The 25,630-nt window shown below is 51.6% G+C and overlaps 9 protein-coding genes across 9 annotated transcripts; 6 read left to right on the top strand and 3 right to left on the bottom strand.

Moving 5' to 3' along the window:
• Nucleotides 1–440: 440 nt before the first annotated feature.
• On the top strand, nt 441–1,340 carry N7510_003654 (uncharacterized protein; the record flags this gene model as incomplete). The annotated part of the gene is made up of 3 exons (XM_056975580.1): nt 441–752; nt 815–1,215; nt 1,274–1,340. The coding sequence occupies 3 exons, from the start codon at nt 441–443 to the stop codon at nt 1,338–1,340; spliced, it is 780 nt and encodes a 259-aa protein (XP_056835536.1).
• Nucleotides 1,341–1,691: 351 nt separating this feature from the next.
• N7510_003655 (aminoacyl-tRNA hydrolase PTH2) lies at nt 1,692–2,396 on the top strand (the record flags this gene model as incomplete). Its single annotated transcript, XM_056975581.1, has 2 exons — nt 1,692–2,007; nt 2,092–2,396. 2 exons carry the CDS (start codon nt 1,692–1,694, stop codon nt 2,394–2,396), a joined length of 621 nt encoding a protein of 206 aa, XP_056835537.1.
• Nucleotides 2,397–2,984: 588 nt separating this feature from the next.
• On the top strand, nt 2,985–5,003 carry N7510_003656 (U4/U6-U5 snRNP complex subunit SNU66; the record flags this gene model as incomplete). Its single annotated transcript, XM_056975582.1, has 1 exon — nt 2,985–5,003. One exon carries the CDS (start codon nt 2,985–2,987, stop codon nt 5,001–5,003), a length of 2,019 nt encoding a protein of 672 aa, XP_056835538.1.
• An 888-nt stretch (nt 5,004–5,891) lies between these two features.
• Nucleotides 5,892–7,310, top strand: N7510_003657 (aspartate aminotransferase; the record flags this gene model as incomplete). Its single annotated transcript, XM_056975583.1, has 3 exons — nt 5,892–6,011; nt 6,078–6,156; nt 6,220–7,310. 3 exons carry the CDS (start codon nt 5,892–5,894, stop codon nt 7,308–7,310), a joined length of 1,290 nt encoding a protein of 429 aa, XP_056835539.1.
• A 315-nt stretch (nt 7,311–7,625) lies between these two features.
• On the bottom strand, nt 7,626–17,854 carry N7510_003658 (Highly reducing polyketide synthase sdnO; the record flags this gene model as incomplete). Its single annotated transcript, XM_056975584.1, has 10 exons — nt 7,626–7,728; nt 7,788–8,737; nt 8,789–10,402; nt 10,457–12,572; nt 12,633–15,413; nt 15,469–16,340; nt 16,395–16,676; nt 16,739–17,039; nt 17,091–17,218; nt 17,282–17,854. Coding segments are annotated over 10 exons (9,720 nt in total), but the record flags the coding sequence as incomplete, so codon positions are not given.
• Nucleotides 17,855–18,627: 773 nt separating this feature from the next.
• Nucleotides 18,628–19,607, bottom strand: N7510_003659 (RTA1 domain-containing protein; the record flags this gene model as incomplete). The annotated part of the gene is made up of 2 exons (XM_056975585.1): nt 18,628–19,089; nt 19,140–19,607. 2 exons carry the CDS (start codon nt 19,605–19,607, stop codon nt 18,628–18,630), a joined length of 930 nt encoding a protein of 309 aa, XP_056835541.1.
• A 794-nt stretch (nt 19,608–20,401) lies between these two features.
• N7510_003660 (sulfotransferase family protein) lies at nt 20,402–21,324 on the top strand (the record flags this gene model as incomplete). The annotated part of the gene is made up of 3 exons (XM_056975586.1): nt 20,402–20,597; nt 20,650–21,006; nt 21,062–21,324. The coding sequence occupies 3 exons, from the start codon at nt 20,402–20,404 to the stop codon at nt 21,322–21,324; spliced, it is 816 nt and encodes a 271-aa protein (XP_056835542.1).
• Nucleotides 21,325–21,484: 160 nt separating this feature from the next.
• Nucleotides 21,485–23,429, bottom strand: N7510_003661 (MDR family MFS transporter; the record flags this gene model as incomplete). Its single annotated transcript, XM_056975587.1, has 4 exons — nt 21,485–22,298; nt 22,356–22,620; nt 22,679–23,104; nt 23,159–23,429. The coding sequence occupies 4 exons, from the start codon at nt 23,427–23,429 to the stop codon at nt 21,485–21,487; spliced, it is 1,776 nt and encodes a 591-aa protein (XP_056835543.1).
• A 441-nt stretch (nt 23,430–23,870) lies between these two features.
• N7510_003662 (Transferase) lies at nt 23,871–25,492 on the top strand (the record flags this gene model as incomplete). Its single annotated transcript, XM_056975588.1, has 2 exons — nt 23,871–24,107; nt 24,170–25,492. The coding sequence occupies 2 exons, from the start codon at nt 23,871–23,873 to the stop codon at nt 25,490–25,492; spliced, it is 1,560 nt and encodes a 519-aa protein (XP_056835544.1).
• Between the last annotated feature and the right edge of the window lie 138 nt (nt 25,493–25,630).

Consider the following 25,630-nt stretch of genomic DNA (forward strand, 5'->3'; position numbering starts at 1 on the left):
GCAGCAGCGGTCTGGAGCACAGATATATCTCGAAGACCACCTCTTCATCGACGATAAAAGAAACCACCACAGGCCATCAATCCCATCAAAGATGATCCAAACATGATCAATGACCAGACCAGAATATTCCCCAGCTCAGGCGAGCACAAGCAGAAGTCATGGTCCAAACTGTCCCCGGATCGAATGACATTGGGTAAGCACCCGATCTGGTTGGCCCGGCGCTCAGGCCAGCTGTCGTAAACATTCGCTTTCTTCCTCCATCACTGCTCATCCATCCATCCTTGTGTCAATTCTTCTTGTGTCTAGTATCGCTCGTTTGCATTCAGATCACAGGTACGTTCCTCCCATTTCTGTTGCATCGTCCTCCTGTTGCGACTCTCCCCTGGCCACCACCCCCTATCTGCGACCGACCCCAGACTAACTCCACGGCAGCCCGCAAGATGCGCTTCACGTCCATCGTCGCCCTCCTTCCGGCCCTGGCCCTGGCCCAGGAGCAGGTCCCTCTGGCCGAGCGCGTGCAGGGATGGTTCAACAAGGCCAAGTCCTTCGTGCCGTCGGCTCCCCCGGCCGCCAACGCCCCGCTCGAGAAGCTGGCCGAGAAGGTCAGCGAGACTCACGTCACGACGATCGATATGAGCAACTGGCAGGATCTCCTCACCCCCGGGGTGAAGGAGCAGGATTGGCTCGTCTACGTGACGGGCGGAAATAAGAGCTGCTTCGGTCGCTGCGGACAGGCCGACAAGGCGTTCCAGGTGAGGAGTGCTGACAGGAAGCCGAGGAATTGCTCGATCACTAACCATGTTCATCTCATCAGGAATCCACCCTTCTGTTCGCTGCGGATCCCACCTCGCCGAACCTCGGTTTCGTGGACTGCGAGTCGTCCTCAATCCTGTGCTCCATCTGGTCCGCCGGCGCTCCCACCGTCTTCTACTACCACGTTCCCAAGGCTCCCCATGTCGGCGAGGAAAGGGCACCCACTCCTCTCCACATCTTCTACCTCAACACGACCACCGTCACCCCCAATGAGATCTACCAGATTCACGGAAAGCAGTTGTATAATGATATTGCCCCCTATGAAGGTGCCCTGCACCCCATCGATGGCTGGCTCGCCCGCACCCACCTGAACATTCCCCTGGGCTACCTCATCTGGGGTCTCGGTGCCATCCCGAGCTGGATGTTCATGATTGGTATCTCCTTCTTCAGCCGTACCATGATGTGAGTTTTTTCTCCTATCGTATTTTTTGGTTGCTGCCCGTTCTAATATCAACAACAGGAGCCGCCGCATGGGCAATGTTGGTGCCCCGCAGCAACGGCCTACCCCGGCTGGGAGCGCGAACTAGATTGTGTATGTTGAGCTGTACATATTAGGATGGGTTCTGTGTACGGGTTGGGTTGGTTGTTCGGTTGGATGTATGACTGTGTCAGCGAAAAGGGATCTACCACTGTCCTTGATAGTTCTAATTTAATCCACTTTTTCCTCATTGCGTCTCCCTATACTTGTACCGCCATCAAATTTAACTCTGATACCCGATTCCACGGCTATTCCAGTTCCAGTTTAGGTGCCGCGATCATCCCGCGGTGATACTTCCTGCACGCTGTCCAAGGCGGTGGACAAGACTCACTCCCCCAGACAAAGTTCTGCCTCTCATCCTTCCAACACCAACTTGGTACGTCCAGCAAACCTGTACAATATGGCAGCACCGGTCTCACTAGACCGTCTCCCTCCCACAACGACCGCCTACGTGATCGCCACGGCCATCATCGCCGGCGTGACGGGGTACTTCATCGGCCAAGGCGCGTCGCTGAACTTTCTCAAAGAAAAAGAAGGCTGGCCGAATAGCTACAACGTGCGAGTCCACCGGGACTCTTCTGATGAGGAATACGAGGAGGAGGACGCCAGTGACGAAGAGGACGAAGGCAATGGCGACGAACTGGCCCAATTCAAGGAGAATGCCGAGGAGGTCAAGCTCGTGCTGGTTGTCCGCATGGACCTGGGCATGACCAAGGGTATGTACTTTCTCTGTCTTCTTTCCAGGCTTATTATGCTCCAATTGTCAAATCGTGATTGCTCACTCTTTTATTTGCTTTTAGGTAAAATCGCCGCCCAGTGCTCCCACGCCACCCTCGCCTGTTACAAATACTTCCTCGCACACTCCCCAGACTCGCCGATTCTGCACCGCTGGGAGCAAGGCGGACAGGCTAAGATCGCGTTGCAGGTGAAGTCAGAGGAGGAACTGCTGGTCATGCAGGCGCAGGCTATGAGTCTGGGTCTTTGTGCGCGCGTTATCCAGGATGCTGGGCGGACGCAGATTGCGAGTGGCAGTCGGACGGTGTTGGGTGTTTTGGGACCGAAGAGTGTGGTCGACCAGGTGACCGGGCATTTGAAGTTGCTGTAGATGTGCATAGCCATAATGATCATGACCTCGATGAGAAGCAACTGAAGTTCTATAACGGGCACGCCCGACTACACTATGGAAATATGGATATATATGAATGTAGGCTAGTCATGGTTTTTCTCTAGCCTCACAAGCCAACGGCCAGTCGGCGAAGAGAAGAGGAATATGACGCCGTCCACGCCAGGATCTCAGGCCGAGCTCACCCCATGAAAGGGGGAGCTCAAGACCCGAGTTCACATCCTGACGCAAACATTTAATCTGAGATCTGTCGACCGGACAGTGTAAAAATGCCACACAGAGGGGGATTGATGGCTCCATTAGTCGTCGAACTGTCCAGCGCTGCGACCGATACACGGTGGCTCCGAGGAGCTCGTGGACGGGAACACTGGACACAGATCTGTGGGTGTGATGTTCGGTAGAAAAGAAGAAGAAGAAAAGAAAAAGAAAATTTTGGTTTTGGGGTTGGCTTAGCGTGGTGGCGCTAACTTGTTTGGGCGCGCACGTGATATCCTGTATCAGTTGGCCGCCGCTCTCTCTCTCTGAGATTCACTCGCTCACTCACCCTCCCACTCCCACCACCCCTTCGCTATGGCGGACGCTCTCTCCATCGAGCAGAATAACAAGATCCGCGCGGCGCTCGGGCTGAAGCCCCTCCCTGTTCCCGGCGCCGGGCCTGTGTTCAAAGAGGACGGCGATAGTTCATCCGGCGAAGAAGAAGAGCCCGCCAGCACAATCGAGACCCGACAAGCGCAAGGCTACGATAACTGGAAAAAGCTCCAAGATGACACCAACGCCAAGAAGCGACGCGAAGAGAAGAACGCCGCCATCAAGCGGGCCCGCGACATCGCCCAGCGAAACAAGAAACTCGAGGGCGCGACGCTGGGCGAGTCCGCCGGTGACGAGATCGATACCAAGACCTGGCTGACGCAATCGAAGAAAAGACAGAAGAAGATCGATAAGGAGCGGGCGCGCAAACTTGCCGAGGAAATGGAGGAGCGAGAGCGCGCTGCGGAGTACACGGCTGCGGATCTGGCGGGCATTAAGGTCGGGCACAATGTGGTGGACTTTGATGGCGAAGAGGACCACATTCTTACGCTTAAGGATGTGGCGGTGGATGACGAGGAGGAGGCCGATGAGCTACAGGATATCAATCTGGTGGAGAAGGAGAAGACACAGGAGAAGCTCGACCTGAAGAAGCGCAAGCCGGTCTACGATCCGACGGCGGAGAATACGGGTATTCTTTCGCAGTACGATGAGGAGATCGAGGGCAAGAAGCGCAAGCGGTTCACCCTCGATGCCCAAGGCTCGTCTCTGGAGGAACGAGAAGCCAAGCGGCAGGAGGTGTCTGATCGCCTGAAGAATAATATCATCAGCCTTGACTTCGAGCCTGAAGTGCCTGCTTCCGATTATATGGATATCAGCGAGGTCAAAATCAAAAAGCCCAAGAAGAAGAAGGCCAAGTCAACCAGGCAAAGAACCATTATCGACGACGAGGATATTGTCACTCCGGCCCAACCGGAGGGCACTCCCAACGGAGGAGGCTCGGAGATGGAGGTTGACTCGACACCCGTGGAGACTGCACCTCGGAAGAAGTTCAACGAGGACGTTTCGTTTGTAGATGACGACGACCTCCAAGCATCTCTGGCTGCCCAGCGACGGATGGCATTCAAAAAACGCAAGAAGATGCGCCCAGAGGACCTCGCCCGGCAATTGCGAGAAGAGGAATCGCAGACCCCCATGGAGGTGGAAACCCCTGAGGAGAACGGAGAGGAGCCAGGACTGGTCATCGACGAAACCTCGGAGTTTGTCTCCAATCTACAGAAACCTACGGTACCCGAACGGGAAGAGAGACGACGAACTTCTACTGAAGAGCCTACCAACGGGGAAGCCACTATAAAGCCCGAGCCTGAGCAAGAGACAGCAGATGGGGACGTGGTGATGGCAGCCATCGATGACGAAGAGGATCTCACAGCCCTCAAAGAGCGCATCAAGCGCGAGGAGTCTGTGGCCCAACCGGAGATTACCGGTACCGGACTCGAGGAAGAAGCCACTCTGGACCAGGGTCTGGGAGCTACCTTGTCCATGCTGAAGCAGCGCGGTCTGGTGAAAGGAACGGACAGCGGCGACCATGTGTCGCTCATGCGCGATCGCCAGCGCTTCCTTCAGGAGAAGGCCAACCGCGAGACGGAAGGCGAGAAGCGGGCTCGCCAGCAGCGCGAGCGGGACCGCGCATCCGGCAAACTGGACCGCATGTCCGCCCGCGAGCGCGAGGAGTACGCCCGCGGCGTCAACAAGCAGCGCGACCAGCAGGATGCACGCCAAGCGGCCGAGATGTTCAACCGCGACTACAAGCCCGACGTCCAGCTGCGGTATGTGGATGAGTTCGGCCGCGCGATGAACCAGAAGGAGGCCTTTAAGCACCTTAGCCACCAGTTCCACGGCAAGGGCAGCGGCAAGATGAAGACGGAGAAGCGGCTCAAGAAGATCGAGGAAGAGAAGAAGCGCGAGGCCATGAGCGCCTTGGATAGTAGCCAGCACACTGGCATGAACAATGCCATGGGGGCGACGGCGCGGAAGAAGGGCCAGGCCGGTGTGCGCCTAGGCTAGACCGTTTACTATTGTGTACATAATTCGAGTGACCTATCCAGGATATTAAAGCCTTGCTGTTTCGGTCATGTCCTCCCGAGTTGCATTTTAGTTAAGTATTCTGCCCCGAGTCGACCCGGGTTGATCAGTCTCCGCGTGTGGGGGACGGATATTCCCTCACAGTTTCCTCCCAAAGTCGGGCACTCAACTCCCGGCCCCTTTCCTCGTGGGTGCCCATGTCGTTGTTTTTGCTGCGCAATTAGGCCGGGTCGTTCATTGGCATGTTGGCAATCCTACTGATCTGCATCCATACAGATTGCAAAACAGGACAATTAACAAAAACATGGCCTCAAATCTCTCCATGTCGATGTCATACGCCTGTATTTACCCCAACTGGGCGTGAGGAGAGAGTGGAGCCCGCCTGGATCAGCTCACCGGGAGGCATCGTCCGATATCACGCGATCGGAGAGGGCCGTCAGGGGACGAGGTACGTATTATCATGATTATGATGATGCTGATGATTTGGGCTATGAATTCTTTGAGGAGACTTGTATATGCTATCCAACCAGAATGATTGTTGTCTATAATTCGTAGTTGGAAGTCCATCTCCCAACTCATACTCTTGGTATTTACCGGCGTATGCCATTTACCCGGTGCTACCAACCAATCCCGTCTCGGGCGCTGTTCTCGCCGGGCACTATGTACTGGTACTTAGTTAGTGGTACAGATGACTATGGCAGTGGAAGTACCTCTACACCCACATGAGTCAGGTTGTCCACCGCAGCATCTCCGACCATTTATTGTTCGCCCTTCCCGGTTCCTCCCTTGCCCCCTTGGTTTCCATCCTCCATTCCATATTGTTTCCAGCTCAATTTTTTGTTCTTTCTCTTCTGTACCTGCCCATCCATCATGCTCTCCACTCTGAGAGTCGCCAGCCGCTCGGCTGCCTCGCGTGAGGCCAACTTCCGCACCGTCGTCATCGGTGCCAGACATGCTTCGGCCTGGGCCAATGTTCCCCAGGGTCCTCCTGTAAGCTAAGCTCGCGATGGTCAATTCCACTACTGGCCCAATGCTAATTGTCTGGTCGCGTGCTAGGACGCCATTCTCGGAATCACCGAAGCATTCAAGGCCGACTCCTTCAAGGAGAAGATCAACCTGGGCGTGGGCGCCTACCGTAAGCTCTTCCACGGACACACACCTACTTTCCAGGCTTGCTAATGGGATCGGGTTCCATCAGGCGATGACATGGGCAAGCCATACGTTCTGCCCTCTGTTCGCACCGCCGAGGACAAGGTCGTCGCGTCGCGCTTTGACAAGGAGTACGCCGGCATCACAGGTGTGCCCGCCTTCACCAACGCCGCTGCCGAGCTGGCCTACGGCTCCGACTCCCCTGTGATCAAGGACAACCGCCTGGTCATCACCCAGACCATCTCCGGCACTGGCGCGCTGCGCATTGGCGGCGCGTTCCTGGAGCGCTTCTACCCGCACGCGAAGAAGGTCTACCTGCCTAACCCCAGCTGGGCCAACCACAACGCCGTCTTCAAGGATGCCGGTCTCGAAGTTGAGAAGTACCGCTACTACAACAAGGACACCATCGGCCTGGACTTTGAGGGTCTGATCGCCGATATCAAGGCCGCCCCGAACAACAGCATTATCCTTCTCCACGCCTGCGCGCATAACCCTACCGGCGTCGACCCCACCGAGGACCAGTGGCGCCAGATCAGCGACGTGATGAAGCAGAAGGGCCACTTCGCCTTCTTCGACATGGCCTACCAGGGCTTTGCCAGCGGCAACGCCGACAAGGACGCCTTTGCGCCGCGCCACTTCGTCAAGGAGGGCCACAACATCGCTCTGTGCCAGAGTTTCGCCAAGAACATGGGTCTGTACGGCGAGCGAGTTGGCGCCTTCTCGCTGGTCTGCGAGTCTGCCGAGGAGAAGAAGCGCGTCGAGTCGCAGATCAAGATTCTCATCCGGCCCTTCTACTCCAACCCGCCCATCCACGGCGCCCGCGTTGCCTCCACCATCATGAACGACCCGGAGCTGAACCAGCAGTGGCTCGGCGAGGTCAAGGGCATGGCGGACCGCATCATCGAGATGCGCTCGCTTCTGCGCACCAACCTCGAGCAGCTCGGCAGCAAGCACGACTGGTCCCACATCACCAGCCAGATCGGCATGTTCGCCTACACCGGCCTCAAGCCCGAGCAGATGGATGTCCTTGCCAAGGAGCATTCCGTGTACGCTACCAAGGACGGCCGTATCTCCGTCGCTGGTATCACCTCTGGCAACGTGAAGAGACTCGCCGAGGCCATCTTCAAGGTGACCGGCTAGATTTATAGAAATAGTCTGGATTGAGGGTTGAAGAAGGAGAAAACACGACCAGAATCGAGGGAAAAAAAACAGAGCGGAAAGAAAAACGGGAGGGAGATTCGGGATCATCTATATATCACGGAGGTGGTTTGATCTGTCCCATTGTATTCATATCTAATGGCTCTCTGTTTTTATACTATTTAGCATGGCGCGGCTTTGTGTCCGTCTGAGCAGGAATTTGATTTGTTCTTTTGTCATCCTCCTCTCCTCGTACTTGGGTCCGGGTTAGGTCAATCTGCCTTGGTCTCAACTTCAGTTGTCCACTCACTCACCAATCTACTTCGATTCCACCAGCCCCTTCACAATAACAGAGGCTTCATCCAGCGCCTTCTCAAACCGAGCAACCTGCCCCGTGGGTCCTACAACCGAGAACCGAGCCCTAGAAATCCGGTCAGCATCTACTATAACACAATAAAGCTTAGAAAAGCAAAGACTTACTCCTCTTCCCAGATAGAATAGCACACCCACACACCCTCGGGATCAATCAACGCAAACGCCGAATCCAAAGACCCGCCATCCGTCAATCCAGACATAATAAACCGGGGATACGTCCTCAGCCAAACGGGATCCGTAAACAGCGGCGCCAACGGCTGTCCAGCCGGCCACATCGTCTCCAGCACTGTCAGAAGCCGGAAATAGTTGCTTCCCTTTCCACAAACTTGCAGACCAGCCGTGTACTCGTTCGCAGCGCAGATGAGCATCTCGCGCTTTTCGGGAGTGGGAATGTTGTTGTCGATTGCGGAGGAGCAGAACTGTCCCACGGATGCTAGCACGCCTTGGAAGATCTCTGTTCGGCCCTTGTGGAAATGAGCCATGGACATCGGCTCCCACGAAGCTGGATTGTGGCCGAAATACAGCTTGCTGGCTAGTTGGATTGTTACGTCGAAGACGGATTTGATCGGGCAGCCGTGTGCGGCGAGCATGTTCTTGCCGAAGTGATTCAGGGTTAGGTAGCCGTATTCCCGAGCTGATGTGACTTGGAGGTGCTCTTGTCGCAGTGTCTGCATGTGCGTGTCAATCTCTGGGGTTGTGGTTAGAGTGTATTCGGTCAGTTGGATAGCTGGCAAGGTTCCGTTTGAGCCGTTGACCTGGGTTTCGGGGGTATATTCGCGGATAGCTTCGTGAATCCACTCGTTCATGCGGTGCACGGTCAGTCCGTCGATCTTGGAGTGCTCGACTATGTAGCCAGAAGAACCGTTTTCACAGACTGTAAATTGCAGGCCCTTGTCGAACCAGCGGTTAAATCCATCGCCTAGGAACGCCTTGCGGACACGCTCTGGTCCCGTGGTTGGGGCGCCGTCGTCGAGGCAGAGCACGAATGCGGCTTGCTCGATAACGCGGATATACTCTGCATTCGCGCTGTTCATGGAGACGAGCCTCTCGCGGATCTATACGTGTGCATTAGTTAAGAACAACGATTGACGGAGAAAAGATCCTACCGTGGCCCAGGAATCCCGATTGTCGTTGGTCAGGATACCAGTCCACACGCCTTCATCCTGGACTTTCTCTAAGATACCGTCGAATGTGGCCTTGATTGTCGCATACGGCACCACTTCATCCCCTGACTTGAGAGGCACACTGAAGACATGACCCCGTCTCAGAACAACGCAGTAATCATTACCGGGGTACTTCTTCATTTGGTCAATATCCAGGTGCGGCTCGCGGGTCGTGTTGAAGAGCCAATCCCATGAGGACATGCAAGACGGGATATGGAAATACCAGTGCGGTTCGAGTGAGCCTGCCTCAACGGCTTCCTTGAACCGGAAAGCCGTCGTCGCAATCAGTGCGGCTCTTTCTGCTTGGCCCTGCGGCGTGGGAGTGTCGTGGTGCGAGGCGAAGAAGCTCGACATCGGGACCAGGGGGAATCGTTTCTTGAGGAACAGCGCGTCGGTGACCAGGTCCGCGATCCAACTCTCGACTGCTGGATCGTTTGCCTGGGCTTGGAGTTGGGCGTAGAGCTGGCGGCCTGTGCTTGCTGGATCCCGGAAGTTGAGAACCGCTTGCTTGATGTTGTCGTATTCTCCGCCTGAAGCGAAGTGCCGCGTGCTTGAAAGGACCATGTCGAGCGCCTCGTCTAGATCCATCAAAGGCTGTCTGGGGAGATCCTTTGCATACCGGCAGCACTCAAGGGAGTGATTTGGCTGGATCTTCTCCTCTTCTGTTGGTCCCTCTCCTGTCTGCATAGGTACATCTTCAGGCTGCTCAGACTCGGTCTGGATACCGCGCAGCTTATCGCTGACCAGCTTGGAACGCGAAGTGATTGTTTTTGCGAGTGACACGACACTCAAGGCATCGGCAATTTCCGATGTCTGCAGCGTCACCTGGAAGGTGCGGACCATCCAGTTCTTCAGCTCGATCGAGACGAGCGAGTCAAGACCAAAGGCTGCGAGAGACTGGTCCAGGTTGACATCCTCCAGGGCTCGGTCCATGAACAGCGCAAACTTCTCAGCGATGGCGTGCGTGATGATCTCCTCGGCCTCGGAGATTGATGCTGCATGACGAATGGCCTTTTCAGTGTCCATCTTGTCTGAAGACCCATCTCCCGAGTTTTGCTGCTCTGAGAGGTAAGGAACTTGGCTGAACAGAGGATTACTGAGCCCGAATGTGTCTTGAACCGTCTCCATAGATTGTCGGTCGAAGCCCGTGATGGTTTGAACACAGTTGTCCCGACGAGCCTGAGGTCCCATCGAGTACTCCAGCATCTTGAACAGCTCTTCGAATTTCACCAAGATAGCACCTTGACGCATCAGATCCTGCTGCCGGACCGGCAGCGATGTGATGGCATCTGACCCGTCTATGGCACCCAGATTGAGCGAAATGTATTGGGTGTGGGATTTCCCGGCATGGGCATGAGCAAATGCATCTTGAAATGCGTTTCCTGCAGAGTAATTGGCCTGACCGGTCTTGCCGATGATGCAGGTAATGGACGAGAGTGTGATAAAGAAGTCAAGCTTTGGACTGTGTAAGGCCGAGTGCAAGTTGATTGTACCCTGTGTCTTGGGCTTAGTCGCTTGCGTGTAGTCTTCGGGTGTCATGAGTTCGATTGGGTGGTCCTGGAAGTACCTAGGTCAGCATCTAACGAAAAAAATAATTAAAAAGAGTCTTACTCGCAAAACCATGCCTGCATGGATGACTCCCTTAACCGGCGGCAGGTTTTCTCTGCAGTAGACCTCTGCTTGCTGAACTGAGGTCTTGTCCGTAATGTCACACTTGACAATGTGCAGCATGCATCCAAGTTCCTGGATCTCATTCTCAAATATCTGTCGGTCATCTTCAGACAACTCCCGACGCGAAAGGGTCACCACGTGCTTGGCTCCATGTGCTGCCAGCAGCCGACAGATCCTCTTACCAAGATCTCCCAGACCACCGGCAACAACATAGCTTCCTGCAGGATCCAGTTGTAGCGGTGCTGGTCTGCCCAAGACGGCCTTTACCGTAGCTCCAGGCTCTGCCTCCACTACGACCTTTCCGGTATGTTTGCGCGATGCAATCAAGCGGAAGGCCTCCTCAATCTTGGCAACAGGGTAGGTCGTTATCGGAGCCACAGGTGCAAGAATGCCCGTCTCAAACATAGACATCACCTTCTTGAACTCTTCGTTCATCCGCTCCATCTGAGTCTCGAAGAGAACAACAAGATCAACAGCTGCAAATGTCACACTGCGGTCGAAAGGTATCATGCTCAAGTGACCTCGCTTGTAGATATCACTCTTACCGATTTCGACAAATGTGCCGAGAGGAGCAACACATTCCCACGAATCATTGAGCCATTCTCCAGAGAGGGAATTGAGGACCACATCCACACCCTTGTTTTTCGTGAGACGCAGAACACCATGCTTGAAGGTCCTTGACCTGGTCGAGAAGATATGACTCTCTGGAATGTTGTATTCGTCGATCAGTAACTGCTTCTTAGCCGTGCTGCCCACAGTCGCAAAGATTTCTGCTCCAATATGTTGTGCGAATTGGATCGCCGCTTGACCAACACCTCCTGAGCCTGCGTGAATCAGAATTGTTTGACCTTTCTGAAGTCTCGCAACTTTGAATATGCAGTGGTAGGCCGTCATGAAGATAATGGGAATGGATGCGCCAGACGCAAATGAAATAGAGTCAGGGAGCGAGCAGGCCATCAAGCCCTTGACCCGGGCCCGACTGGTGAATGGCTGTGCTCCGACACCCGCAACTCGGTCTCCAACCTTGAACCGTGACTGCATTGATGATCCCACTGCGGTGACGACGCCAGCCACCTCGCCGACCATGTTGATACCGGGGAGCATCTGGCCCAGAGCAATGAAGACGTCCTTGAAATTGACGCCATACGCCATAGCCTTGATTTCCACCTCCTCTGGAGATAGGTCGGCGGTGATAGAATCATCGTCCACAAATCTGAGACTGCTCAAGAGACCCGGCGTCTCGACATGAAGCTTCAACGCGCGGCCCTCCTGTTGATACGGACATATATCAAGCCGGTCACTGCCAACAGCCTGGTCGATCCATTCATTGAACTGGGTGTCGGGCTGTACTCGAGGAATATGGACTAGACCATTGCAGATAGCATACTCCTGCTCAATGGACCTCTGCGACTCTGAAGTTGGCCAGAAGCAAGCAGTAGCAATGTCCAGAACTGTCTTGATAAGTTCAGGCCCAAAGTCGGCAATGTCCTCCTGTACATCCAAAGTAATAAACTTGATGCCCTCGTTTTCACGTCGTGCTACGCGGGACATTCCATTCACCAGACCCTTCGCCGCAGTTCCCTCTGTAGATATAGTTGACTGGGCGTTGATCCAGAGGAGGGACCTGCTGCTGATAAAGAGCATTTTGAGTCTTTCAAACTCTTCGGGCGACGGATTAAGTAACAATGGATGGTCCATATCATCCAATACCACGTATGTAGTATTTAAGTCGAACGACTCCTGGGAGTTCCATGCAGATATGATACTCTCGATGCCCAGATCTTGGAGTGCCGTCGAAAATTCCTCTGCAAGTCTTTGGAACAATGCCGATTCAGATCCCGAGGCCAGGATTTGAACGCGCGCAGGAGGCACATCGCGTTCAATGGATTTCGAGTCCAATGATGTTGACACAATCATAGAGGATCTTGATTTTGGCCCATCTAGTTCATTGGTCGCAATGTCAACACCGCTGAAAGCATTCTGAACCAGAGCACTATGCCACTGTGACTCAGAGAGTAGAGGGCCATCACGGCGCTCATCCCCAGCAGCCCACCATCTGGGATATGGTTAGCGGGTTTTCGCTAATGGAATTCAAATAGTCGACTCATATACTCACCCAGGCAGTGTACCGAGAACCGTTGTAAGGGCTGCTGTTGTTCGGATCAATTCAATGGAGACAAGCTTTCCACCTGGTTTCAATATTTTGTGGACATAGGTTAATGTCTTTGACGTGCTGCTGGTGTAAGAGAGGGTATTGGTTGCAATGATGAGGTCATATGTCTCTGATGAGAATCCCTGGTCTATCGGATCAAGTTCAAGGTCCAGAGTTTTGAAGTCAAGGCGGCTTGCCCATTCTTGGAAACGAGGCTTAGCCTGCTCAAACAACTTTGATGTGACATCGGTGAACTCATAGCGGCCTACCATCAAACCCTCTGGCCGATCGAGCGCCCGCAGTAGTGGCAGGGTTACCTCTCCCAAGCCGGCGCCGACTTCAAGGATCTTCATATGAGGCTTTTTGAATGCAAGAGACTTGACATATTCAACCATGTGTAGGTAGTTTTGAGCAAAAAGGCCGTCTGTATAGAACTTGGAAAGCAAGCTATCTTCATGCATGAGTTCGCTTGCCTCGATTTGGTTGTTGATAATAGCGGGAAGGTTAAGCCCAATGCGAGAAAGCATCAGACCCTCAACTCCCGCTAGCAGGGACTTCTGGAGAACTATGTCCTCGTCGACGGTGGTGAGGCCCTTGAGCATCTCATTGCTGATTTCGGATTTGTGGAACACCCTCATCCATTCTAGCAGCTTGGTAAAATGTGCTGCAGGCTTCCCTGCAAGATCCTCCGGTAATTGCAACAAAGCGTCTCGCAGATAGATTGCTGCCGCTCGCTCAAGCAGTGCAAGTTTCTGCTCCACAGTTTGCTTCTCAACCACACCGAGTTCTTCAGAGATGACCGCAAGGGGCTGCTGCATGATTTCACGATGCTGTGTGGTGGAGGTGAGGATGTCTTGAAGCTGAGTCTGGGACATCAGGTCAACGTCTGGCTGCCACTGCATTCGGTAGCTCATCTTGCGATGGAATGGAGTCTGCTCATCCTTAGACAAAGCTTCGCCCACGGCCTTCAATTGCAAGCCCGTGGCATGTAGCACAAGAGACAAGTCCGAGCCTTCCTTTTTCTGGAAAACCAAGGTACTTCCAGATGCGGAGCGCCTCCCCTCGGGTTCAATGTTCAGAGCAACGAGTAGTTCATCTGCGGGAGTCGATGTGATGTCCGCCGAGATGGTGATCTCCTTGAAGAAAGTGGCCATCAGGGGCGCATTAATGCATTCGTTCTTGAAGAGCACGACAGCCAGTTGGTTTATTGCGTCCAAAGTTGCCGGGTGAATGACGTGTGGCTGCAGGAACTGGCGAGGCATGCAGGCTGGGATATCTGGAACGGCCACCTTTGCACAGCCTTCACGTTTTCCCAGCTGAATCTCAGTGATGGCGGAAAAGGTGGGACCGAAATTGTTTCCTGTCTCCTTCAGGTCATCGTAGAACTTTTTGGGATCAAGTTCGGTATTGGAGGCTTGCCGAATTGCATCCAAGGTTTTCATGTACGCCGAAGCGAGGAATTCTTCCTCTCTTGTTCCTTCGACATCGTCAACTTTGGACGCCATTTCCACGGAAACAAGTCCGGAGCAGTGCTCGTGCCAAGTCCCGGATCCCTCTGGAGAATAGGAGAAGATTCGGAATGATTCCCATCGACTCCCGTCGGTGGTCCTCATGCGGCTCAGGGTGATTTGAACCTCGACATCAGGGGTGAAACTATCGGGTCGTTGATCAGGCACGATAATAGGCTTGGATAGAACCACATTCTTCAGAATGTATTTTGATATGTCTCCCGGGACCTTGCGGAGCTGAACAAGCTGCTTCATGGCTTCGATCGCCATGCACAGATACCCTGCGCCGGGGAAAATCATGAACCCATCAACGACATGGTCCCTCAGCCAGGGCGAAGAATCGACATTAATATGATACCTCCATCTGGGCTCGTGTATTGAGCTCGCAACATCCAAAAGTCCGAGAAGGTCATGGTAGGGAAACTCCCGCAAGCGATGATCGCGACTCAGGCGAGATTCGTACCAGTAGGACAGCGAGTGATCCCAGGGGTAGGGACTTAGATCGCTAATGGTTTTCCACTCTTCATCGGAGCCGTTCAAACAAAGAACATTCTCAAACTGAACGGGGCATCCACACTCGACAAACTTCCCACTCATTTCCAAGACAGACTGAACCGCATGTTTGTTTCGGGACAGAGCGGAGACATAGGAAAACTTGAATGAGCGGGTATTAAGCTTGCTCAAAATTTGCCTGATGGGTCCCGACAATGCCCCATGAGGCCCTATCTCGGCGAATATATTGGCCACATTGGAAGACTGTTTGGATCTTGCAATATCCTCAGAGAGGAGTTTTAGGGCATCACTGAATCGAACTTTCGAAACCAGATTCTCTGTCCAATATGCTGGCCCAAAGTCAGATGTCTTCTTGTGGGCAGTTACCGACGAGTAAAACGTGACACCAGGTCGAGGGACGCCCGTGATAACGTGCTGAATCGACTGAACATACTGATCCGCAATCTTCTTCATGTGATGAGAGTGGTAAGCTGTGTCGACCTTGAGTTTCCTGTTGAAGATACCGAGGCCGGTCAGAACGTCAGACAATTCGTCAATTGCCGCTTCGTCGCCCGAAATGGTAGTGCTTTCGGGGCTGTTGGCACATGCAACGGTAACCAAGCCCTTATTGGTCTGCTTGACATAGGGCAAAACTTCTTCCTCGCCAATACCGACTGCCAGCATAGAGCCTTTAACCGAGTTGGCCTTCTTGGCTGCCGTTGAACACAAGCCTCTTCGATAGGCACTGCGACTACAGTTAGCTCATATTAAACGCCAGTAAGGCAGTAAAGGAAACCAACATTTCAATTGCAGCTTCGTGAGTGAGAGCACCCGCTGCGTATGCCGCTCCAATCTCACCAGAGCTGTGGCCACAGACGCATTGAGGTTCAATGCCAAAGGTGGCAAGCAGATCCACAATAGCGATTTGAATAGCGGTGGTCAGGGGCTGAGACAGTTCACTGTCTGCAACTCTAGTTGTTTGCTCATCTTTATAAAGCTCCTCAATCAAGCTCCATTGACATCCGAAGCTCTGAATAAGTCGATCTGACTCTGCTATCGAGTCTTTGAATCTACCTGGCAGTTTAATCAACTCGCGACCCATACCATGCCATTGTGCACCTTGCCCTGTGAATACAAAGACAACCGAAGCTGAGTGCGGGAGTTTGGTAGCTCGAATATTGCTGGGTTGTAAAGCAGACATGAGCTCATCCTTGGTTGATGCAACTAGGCTCGTTTTGAAGGGCAAGAGCGATCGCCGAACATTCAACGTGTAGGAGAGGTCAGCGAGTTGGTACTTATCTAACCCTCCGGTTGAGATCCAGTCCTGTATATCTTTGGCAGACTCGAGGAGTGACTTCTCGGATGCTGCATTGAGGACGAATAACTGCGGAAGATCGGCCTGAATAGCGCCATTTGTAACCAATTCCTTGCTTGAAGTCCCATTGCAATTCCCGTTGACTGCAGGATGAGAAACTCCATTGACCACACCACTATCTTTTAAATTGCCATTGAAATGATTTGAAGCGGCCTGAGGTCTTGAATATCCGGTATGGCTTCCATATGGTTCAAGAATAACATGCGCGTTGGTTCCACCGTACCCAAAGCTGTTCAGGGACACTCGGCTTGGACCGGGTTGCTCTGGTTGTGGCAACTGAGTGAGTTGAAGCGGGATCTGTGTTCAAAACCCTTAGCTTTGTGCTCCACAAACTGAATTCTGTGTAAGTACCTTGATCTTGCGCTCATCAAGTTTTAGACTAGGTTTGGGGGTCTCTAGGTCAATATTGGGTGGGATCAACCCTTTTTTGACAATCAGGATACCCTTGATGATACCCGCAATACCGCTTGAGGCCTCCAAGTGTCCAATATTAGACTTGATTGAGCCAACATAAATATCAGATTTTCTGTTTGCCTCTTCACAAAAGACTTCGTTGATCGATGAGATCTCTGCGTTGTCACCTGTTTCAGAATTGGTAAGCCTTTGGTTTCTGCGATGAGCTTTAGATCCAGCCTACCAGCCTGAGTTCCCTATACAATATGGTCAGCATCAGCAAATAGTTATACAAGAAATACAAGAACAGCCAGTCTTACTGTGCCATGAGCCTCGACGTAAACGGTGTTTCGAGGGTCGACATCGGCAGATGAATACACCCATCTCATCAGCGCCGCCTGAGCATCTGGACTCGGGAGAGATATTCCTGCTGTCTTGCCGTCCTGGTTTAATCCGGAGTTACGGATCACTGCATGGATTGGATCACCCGCTGCAATAGCGTCGTCCAGACGCTTGAGGATAATTGTCCCTACACCTTCTCCTCGAGCATAGCCCGAGCCCCGACTGTCAAAGACAAAGCATCGGCCGTGAGGATTCACCATGCTAACGATGTTGTCAGTAAGTCTCTCAATTTCTATATCATGCTATGCTCACCCAACCATGCTCATGGCCACTGCCTGATCAGGATGTAAAAGAAGTTGGGTTCCTCCCACAATGGCCATGTTGGACTCTCCAGTCCTCAGGTTTTGACAGGCCTGATGCAAGGCAACCATGCTACCAGACTAAAGGAAACAGGGTTATTTGGTGTAACTACTATATGATGGAAAATGGAGGATGTCACTCACACAACCAGTATCAACCGTGACCGAAGCGCCCTTGAGATCAAACAGATAAGAGATCCGATTCGAGACAACTGCTTCCCCAGTCCCGGTGATATGAAGTTTTGTGATCTGCGGCAGGTCCTTGAACCCCATTCTATCGTAGTCTCGAGCATAAATTCCCACGTAGACACACGTGTTGGAACCTTTGATACTCTCCAGTGGAATGCCCGCATTTTCGAGTGCTTCATACGTGGTTTCCAGCAGAATGCGCTGCTGCGGATCCATAGCGTGGGCCTCATAAGAGGCGATATTGAAGAATTTAGCATCAAATGCGCCAATATCCTGGTGCAAGAAGTAGCCGCTTTTGGAATTGAGGGACTCCTTTGCCTCATTGTAAGGATGGTAAAATGATTTCCAATTCCACCGTTCCGCAGGTACCTCACCCCATCCACTTCGTCCTTCTGACAACATTTTCCACAATGCTTCAGGGCTATGAGCCCCTCCAGGAAGGCGACAGCCCATGCCAATAACGGCAATTGGGGTTTGATGAGCCATTTTGTTTTGCCGAATGTGAAATGGACTAGAGTGAAAAGGTCTCTATTGTTGTAGATTGTCTACTCAGGACAGAAACACTCTATCCTCGCAGCATTTTATATCCATTTCAGTGCCTGGAAGGCCTAACTACAATAGATGAAATGGGGGCCAAATACCGAAGCGAGGTTTCTAGTCTATGTTTTCCCTCAACCACCCACCTCCCATCTAAGACCCATTGACTAGTAAGTTGGAGAAAGACAGATGGTCAGGTTTCCTATCTCCTCAACGAATCAATTGATGTTCTGGGCCGGGTATCGGCTCCTAGTAAGCCGTCTATCTGAATCCAATCTTGATGTAAACTATATTGTTGGTTCTAGGCGCTGGGGTACCTACCACATTCCCCTTTTTATCCGGGGGCAGCTTCCGTATGACTATAAGAGAACGCGGAATATTCTCAAGAGGCTGTCCTCTGCAGGAACTATTTTAGTATCTGCTTACCTGCAGAGGCCCAAGGCTTCGGCAAAAATCCATTCTTCTCTAGTTAGCACAGCCTCTGCGTGGGCCGTGCAGGTGGCGTAAACAACAATGCACGAAAAACTATAAGAAATTGATCGTAAAAAGACCACGTTTCAGCCGATGTTCTCAAAATTGGCTAGCTAGGAAACAGCAGTGTGTTTTATTCAAGTCTCTTAGAGTGATAGCAGAGGTAGACAGATTCAATTGCTGGTTTGTTGGAATCAATTTGTGCCTTATCTCTTCTCTGTCTAACATGGGACCAAACCCTTTTGGACCATAGCATCACAACTTCCTATTCCAATTCATATTATTATCAAAACTCAGTCTTTTCCGGTGTGGGTGACAGATTCCATCTCACTGTGGTGAATCACCGACTCATTGTCCGATTTTCGTGAGCCCCAATGGAACGACGCTCTCTCCCACACTCCGGAAAAGGCCGGACCTGGATGAAACACCATAAGTATAATACACGCTAGCAATACCATAGCGCCGTCGAGTACCATAAAGAGTACTTGTTTTTGCGCAAGCTTTCCTCTGAAGCCACCGGATAACTCGGCCACTCGGAAAACAGCTCGAATAAACAGAAACACTGTGGCTACTGCCAAAGCACCAAGAAACCCTTTGAAGCGGGCTGAGTTGTAGAGAGTAGCATGTGTGAGATTCAGACGGTCGCGATGTTTTCGCACTCGCATAGCATATTCGAGACAAAGGGCAATGAATGTAACCAGGCTGAACACTTGGACTGCCAGACCAGCGACCATGATATCGGTTCCTCGGTCAATCTGATGACTATCAGGCCTCGATTTCATATCAGTTATTTTAAAGAGCATACCTTCCATTGTAAAACCACCACTGCCGCCATTCCCCCGCCAACTGCTTGAACAACTAGCGCAATGAGGTCCAATCCGCTGAAGAAAAGGGTGTATGTTCGTGGACGGATGCGACTAATGTCCTCGCCATAGACAACCACAATGCGAGCGAGTGTCAAATAGACGGCGGCTGCAGTAAATGTAGGTGCGATCGTCGTGCAAACGAGATACATCAGGAAGTAGACTTTGGAGAACGGATCATTGTGGAGAAGTATTCGACCAATGTAGCCGACAACCTCTCCCAGCAATCCTACCATAAAGCATCCAGTGAAGAGCTTGACTTTGTGAGTAATTCCCAAGTAGAGGGCAGGAACAGTCAGGACGCCGAAGGCGGCTAACATGAATGCGTTTCCGGGAACAGAGGGTTGGTAGTGAACATATCCCCAGTCCAGAGGACAGTCTTTGAGTGTGCACCAGTAGGGGACAGCCATGGTGTTGGATGGTTGTGAGAAGAAGTAAGAGAGGAATGAGGTTGATACTTCGGTCGTGCTCGCGGATCGAGATTCTCATGGGAAGCTTGGGGAGAAATACTATCTATGCCCATAGATAATACAAATTGTGGCTTACACAACAAAGAACCCAGTTACGGTCAGTAGAAAACAATCTGATTACTGCTGTAGTCGAATCATTTGCTTTAGCCCTAAAGCCCTAACAACACTCCCATTATTCCGCTTGGTTGGGGCGGCTAATTAACCCGGTCAGCAAGCAATGACCAACAGAAAGGGTTATTGCTCTGTTCTAAATCTCGTACATTTTTCCCGGAAGGGTCTGGTGGCGTCAGGGATCCCGAATCGAGCACGGGGCGGATCGGTAACCCTTCCGACCTGAATCTCTAGAGATATCCTAAACAGAGCCAAGGACATATCATTTGTTGATCAACGCTAATGCAGGTCTGCATGGACTCGGAATAAGGCTATACTACTTCTTACACCGAGACCCTTATTCCATAGTACATTATGGGTCTAGCCACAATATCAGCTACGAAAACCAATAACCGAGCCTTGAGTGCTTTGCGAGTAAGCTTACAATGGTCTCAAAATTTCTTTCCTGGGGATTGTGGGCACATTTCCCCTAGTAGTGTGCAAAGATATTGGCTATGTTTCTGGAGTTACCCCAGGCCCTCCATGAATTGATATTGCCCAGAAGGCTTCGGCATTTCTTTGGTGAGTAAATATTTACTTGGTATTTTCACATTTGTGCCCTCCAGATAGTCATATCAGCAGCAATGGTCGAAAATGAGGAACAAAAAGGATGGCGAGAACCCTTTGAGGGGGAGCTTCCTAGAGACCTAAGTCGAACTCTTCAGGTAATTGGGGCCGGCCTTCCTCGCACAGGGACCATATCCCTCACTTTAGCCCTCACATGGGCTCTGCACGGTGATGTCTGTCATGGAGGATCAGCTTGTCTCCGGGGTCCTGAACGTGAGTTTCGAGTCCTAATAGAAGCATGCACTTATCTAACAGAATGCTCAAGATGTCATCAAAGGGTGGACCAAGGTCTTAGACCCCGGCAAGGATGTATCACAGCAGCAAATTGATGATACATTGAAAGAACTCTTGACAGGCTACGTTGCCACGACCGATGCGCCGGCCATTTTCTTCGTCGAGGAGCTGGTCCGTCTCTATCCGGAGGTAAAAGTGGTATGCACTGTGCGCGAGCCATCCAGATGGTGGGAGAGCTATCAAGAGTTAATCAACACACTGGACAACCCACTATTTGTCCTCTTGCAGCTCGTACAGCCAACACTGCGATATTCGCTAGCTTGGAAACTGGCGATTGTCAAACGGCGAAAACAGATATATCCACCTGAATTTGAGCCATTGGGACCTCGTGAGTAATATTCTTCAATCTATTTATCTTACTTTTAACAAAAATTACATGTCAGACTTTCTGGAAATACACAGCGACTACTTGAGGCGCGTCGTACCCGAAGATCGACTGCTTTTCTTCAACATGAAAGATGGTTGGGAGCCACTGTGTCGGTTCTTGGACGTTCCTGTCCCGGATAAACCATTCCCGCAGGTACACGATCGAGCGTCCATGAAATCGAGCTGGGCACCATACTGGTGGAAAGGTGCGGTGATCTGGTCGGCAATTTTGGTGTCGGGCTATGGATTGAGCAAGGCCTGGTCGTACTGGAGAGATTGAACAGATATTATAAATTTTGTTCAACTTGTTTCAATCCACGTCTATAGATCTCGTTTGTTTACATCTTGCTTCCTAACTTTCATAAACCACACGATCACTTGCCAACGAATGTCGCTTGATTATCCGGGAAAATAGACGATCTCAGCAATGTCCCTTGGATTCAGCCGTCGGCTCGGCCCGCCGGTCCGGAGGGATCTATCTCATCTCCACTGCCAGCCCCCTGCTGCATGTCAGCCGGCGCTCGGTCATCCTCGATACGGCGCCACTCCATGCCCAAAGTCACAGCCGCTGCCACGGCCGTTGCACCGAGGGGTAAAAGGAACGCCTTGGTGATTGCTGAGTTCAAGGCCTTACCCACGAGGTCAAGGGTGGCGGGAGACATGGATTCGGAGGACCATGATCCCTGCGTAAGACCCGAATGGAGAAGAGCGGCGGAATTAAGTCCCGGGATGGCACCTAGCCTGTTAGTGAGCGTATTTAGAAACACGCTTTGTGCCACACTGATACCGACAGCGGCACCAAGCTGGCGGAAGAAAACCTCCAATGCACACACGGTAGGCATGTCGACTGGCGGTGTCACTACCTGCACTCCGATGAAGGTCACTTGGATCGCGGTACCAAACCCTGCGCCTGCGAGTATTTGGGTACCTATATACCGTGCTGTGCTACTACTTGGATGCAGTGTTGCATATAGAGCGCTTCCTGCCACATAGACTAGTGATCCAGCCCACATGAATGGTACATAGTATCCCAGGGCGGTCATTGAGAAACCAGAAATAAGCACACACATGGTACTGGCAGCGGTGAATGGTAGCATGTACACACCGGACATAGCTGCGTCGGTGTTTTTGACTCCCTGGAACCAAATCGGCATGAGATAGGTGTGTGTTATCACCGCAACTCCATAGAGGCTAGAGAAGATGCAACAGGTAGCAACAGTGCGCTGGTAAAGAAGTCGGAGGGGGATGGTCGCTCTGTTCAAAACCAAATAATTAGATACTATAGTCCAAGAGCGAGAATAAAGTCATTACCTTTCTTTCCAATAGACTTGCATGCCAATGAAGATTACGCACAGTATGGCAAATCCCACAAGACAACCCCAGACACGAGGCGTAGACCAGGCCATGGACCCACCCCATTGCAAACCAAGGAATAGACATACCAAGCTTGTCGAGAGAACAGAAGCGCCAAGCAAATCCAGTCGAGTGATCTTCTGCTTCAGAGGCAAATCGACAAGTTTCCCAGGTTTGCGATGCAGGATAAGGATGATAATTACCGCGGCAGCGAATCCAAACGCTATACTACTATTCAGCCATTCAAGCATTCGAGACAGGATAGACGGGGGCTCACTCACGTAAGTTAATCCAAAAGCAAAATCGCCAAGTTAATCGCGAATCTGTCAAAAGACCACCCACTGTCGGACCGGCCAGGGTAGCGATTGAGTACAAGCTAGTCATAATAGCCATACCTCGCGGTCTTTTGCGTAGCGGAACGACTTGTCCAAAAATAGCAAGATTTCCAGTCAGCATGCCCGCGGCTGCTGCGCCGGCAATGGCTCGTCCGAGGATGAGCACGGGAGAACTGGGCGATGTTGCACAAATGACTGAACCAACTTCAAAAAGTAGCAGAGATAGCAAGAACGTGGTTTTGGCTTCAAAGTACATGTAGACGCGTCCAAATGTGGGCTGGAGAGACATCTGCGCGAGAAGATAGACGCTAGCATACCATCCCATATCATCAACGGAGTTGAAATCACTTGTTATTCGGGGTATGGCGGTAGCTGGAATAAAAGCATGTTAACAATTATAGAGCCATTCTTTTTGATATTACCTACAGAGAATGCTTCCGTCAATAGTGAGCATCAAGCCAGCCAGGGTAAATGCCAGGGAGAGGATGTAGAGCCGGGACCCAGTGAGATAGTTTTCTTGTTGCGAAGCATTTTCTTCTGGTATATCTTGAACCTTTCCTTCGTGCTTTTCCTGCGGTTTGTCATTTTGTAGAGGCTCGGGGACACCAGGCTTTTCGGGGTCTGTCACAATAGCACATTGGATGTTGACGGGAGTAGTTGTCTCTCCCATTGTCAAACGATTTCCTCTCTCCAGCATTGATTGAAAAACAGTATGTTTCTTAACTGGGGCTACACTTTACCAGCAAAAAATAGGTTTCCCCCACTCTAACGGGTTCAGGGATATTACTGTCAGAGTCAACAAGAACCTTAGCGAAACCAAGCTAGACAAGCATCCAGTCCGGGATTAGGGCTTACTGGCTTCTGACCTACATGCAGGGACAAGTGAACTCCGTCCTTTTCACTTTCGGATAATGCAATGTTATCTCAGACATAGACATTGGAAGGGGGCTAGACTACTTGTATTTGGAATTTGGTTCCGCTTCTCTGTGTGGGGTGTATTCGTCCCCGTACAACCCTACCAATTCAACTCGGCGACAGCGTCTCCTACCGGTATATTCTGCCCTTACTTCTTTTCCTAACCTACCCCCATTGCAATTAACTATATTGTCTTATGCCACATTCAACAAAGACAATGAACATGAACATGAACCCATTCAAACAAAAACCACTCCCGCCAACACCACCAGCCCGTGTACCCTCTGACACAATTATCCCAGTTCACTTCTGGGACGACGTGCCGTATACTCGGGGTATATGTCTCAACTTTACACTCCAATTCGACAATGTGCTCGATCCAGCGAAACTGCGCAGCGCTCTCGAGCGACTGCTGCAATGTGGAGAGTGGAGGAAACTTGGTGCTCGGCTTCGTCTAAATGTAATGACCTACCTTGTCACAATGTCATATCTTATTTCTTATTCTTTGTTTTCTCTATTTAGGGTGGAGGAAAGCTGGAGTACCATATCCCAGAACGATATACTGAAAAGCGACCCGGTTTTATCTTCACGGTTGATGATGGTAATGCTACCAATAGCATCTACGAGCATCCACTAGCATCAGATCTTCCATCAACAGCAACAAAATCGCCATCATCGTCATCCTCATCATCAAATCCAGCCCCAAACCCATTCATTATATTCGACTGCTCCTCCAAATTCACCCCCATCCTCATCCACAAATCCGCCCCAACCAGCATCGCCTCGTTTCTCTCCTCCGACAACCCGCAACTATTCATACACACCGTCCTCTTCAACGACGCAACGCTCCTAACAATAACATTCCCACACACCCTCACGGACGCAATGGGTCTAGCTGGTTTCTTTCACGCATGGACAGCTATTCTCTCCTCTCAAACAGCTCCAACAAAAGATGAAGAAGAAGACCAGCAAAAGAAAATCCCCTCGTTCCTCGGATTCGATACCGATCTGCTCGAATCACAATTCGATGCCCAAGTCCCCGCGCAGCGACATCTCCTTTCATCCCAGGCCTTCGGACAACTGGGGATCCTGGGACTAGTGGTTAAGCGCTGGTGGGAGAACTACTGGTATCCCACGTTGGAGGATAGAATGCTGCGCATACCGGGGAAGTATATCCAGCACCTAAGAAGGCAAGCACAGTCAGAACTAGAAAGCGACTTCTTCATCAGCGAAAGCGACGTCCTCCTGGCGTGGATATCGAACCTGATAATGACAGCGCGCAATGACAATCCGTCCACACAAGTGATGATCCAGAACGTCTTTGATATCCGCTCTGTACTTGGCCTCTCTGGACCAAGTGCCGGGATGAAGGTGTATGTGGGCAATGCAACATTCCCAGCGTGCACAGCGACAACGGCACATCGACTCCGAAACGGGTCCTTGAGTCAAACAGCCCGTGATATAAGGATTTCGCTCGAGCAGCAACGCACACCAGATCAGGTGCACGCCATGGCGTCGCTAAGGAGACAAACTCTCCGGGACACGGGCTTCTTGCCTATCTTCGGCGATCCGAGACAGGTGCAAGTTACGTGCACCAATTGGCACCGCGCGCGATTCTTTGAGGTTGATTTCGGGGGTGCTGTTTCAGATGGGAAGAAAGGGAACTGTAGACCAACGTATATTAATACCGCTGGTCCGGAACCGTTGGGGCCGCTTGTTGCGAGGAATTTGGTTACTGTTACTGGGAAGGATGGAGAGGGGAATTGGTGGGTGCAGCTTGTTGTGAAAGTGGAGGTGTGGGATAGGATTGGGGAAATGCTGAAGGGGATAAGCTGGGATGAATAGAGGATAATACTCGGAAAATGTTGAATGAGAGTGATAGTTTCATTGGGGGAAATAGTTATCAAGAAGAAAGAGAGAAAAGAATATGTCACAATAACTACTCCTGACACCGATATTCACATGCCCATCTTACTTACCAAC

The sequence above is a fragment of the Penicillium lagena genome (assembly GCF_028827675.1).
Source record: "Penicillium lagena strain IBT 129212 chromosome Unknown utg000002l_segment0_segment0, whole genome shotgun sequence".
Lineage (NCBI taxonomy): Eukaryota > Fungi > Ascomycota > Eurotiomycetes > Eurotiales > Aspergillaceae > Penicillium > Penicillium lagena.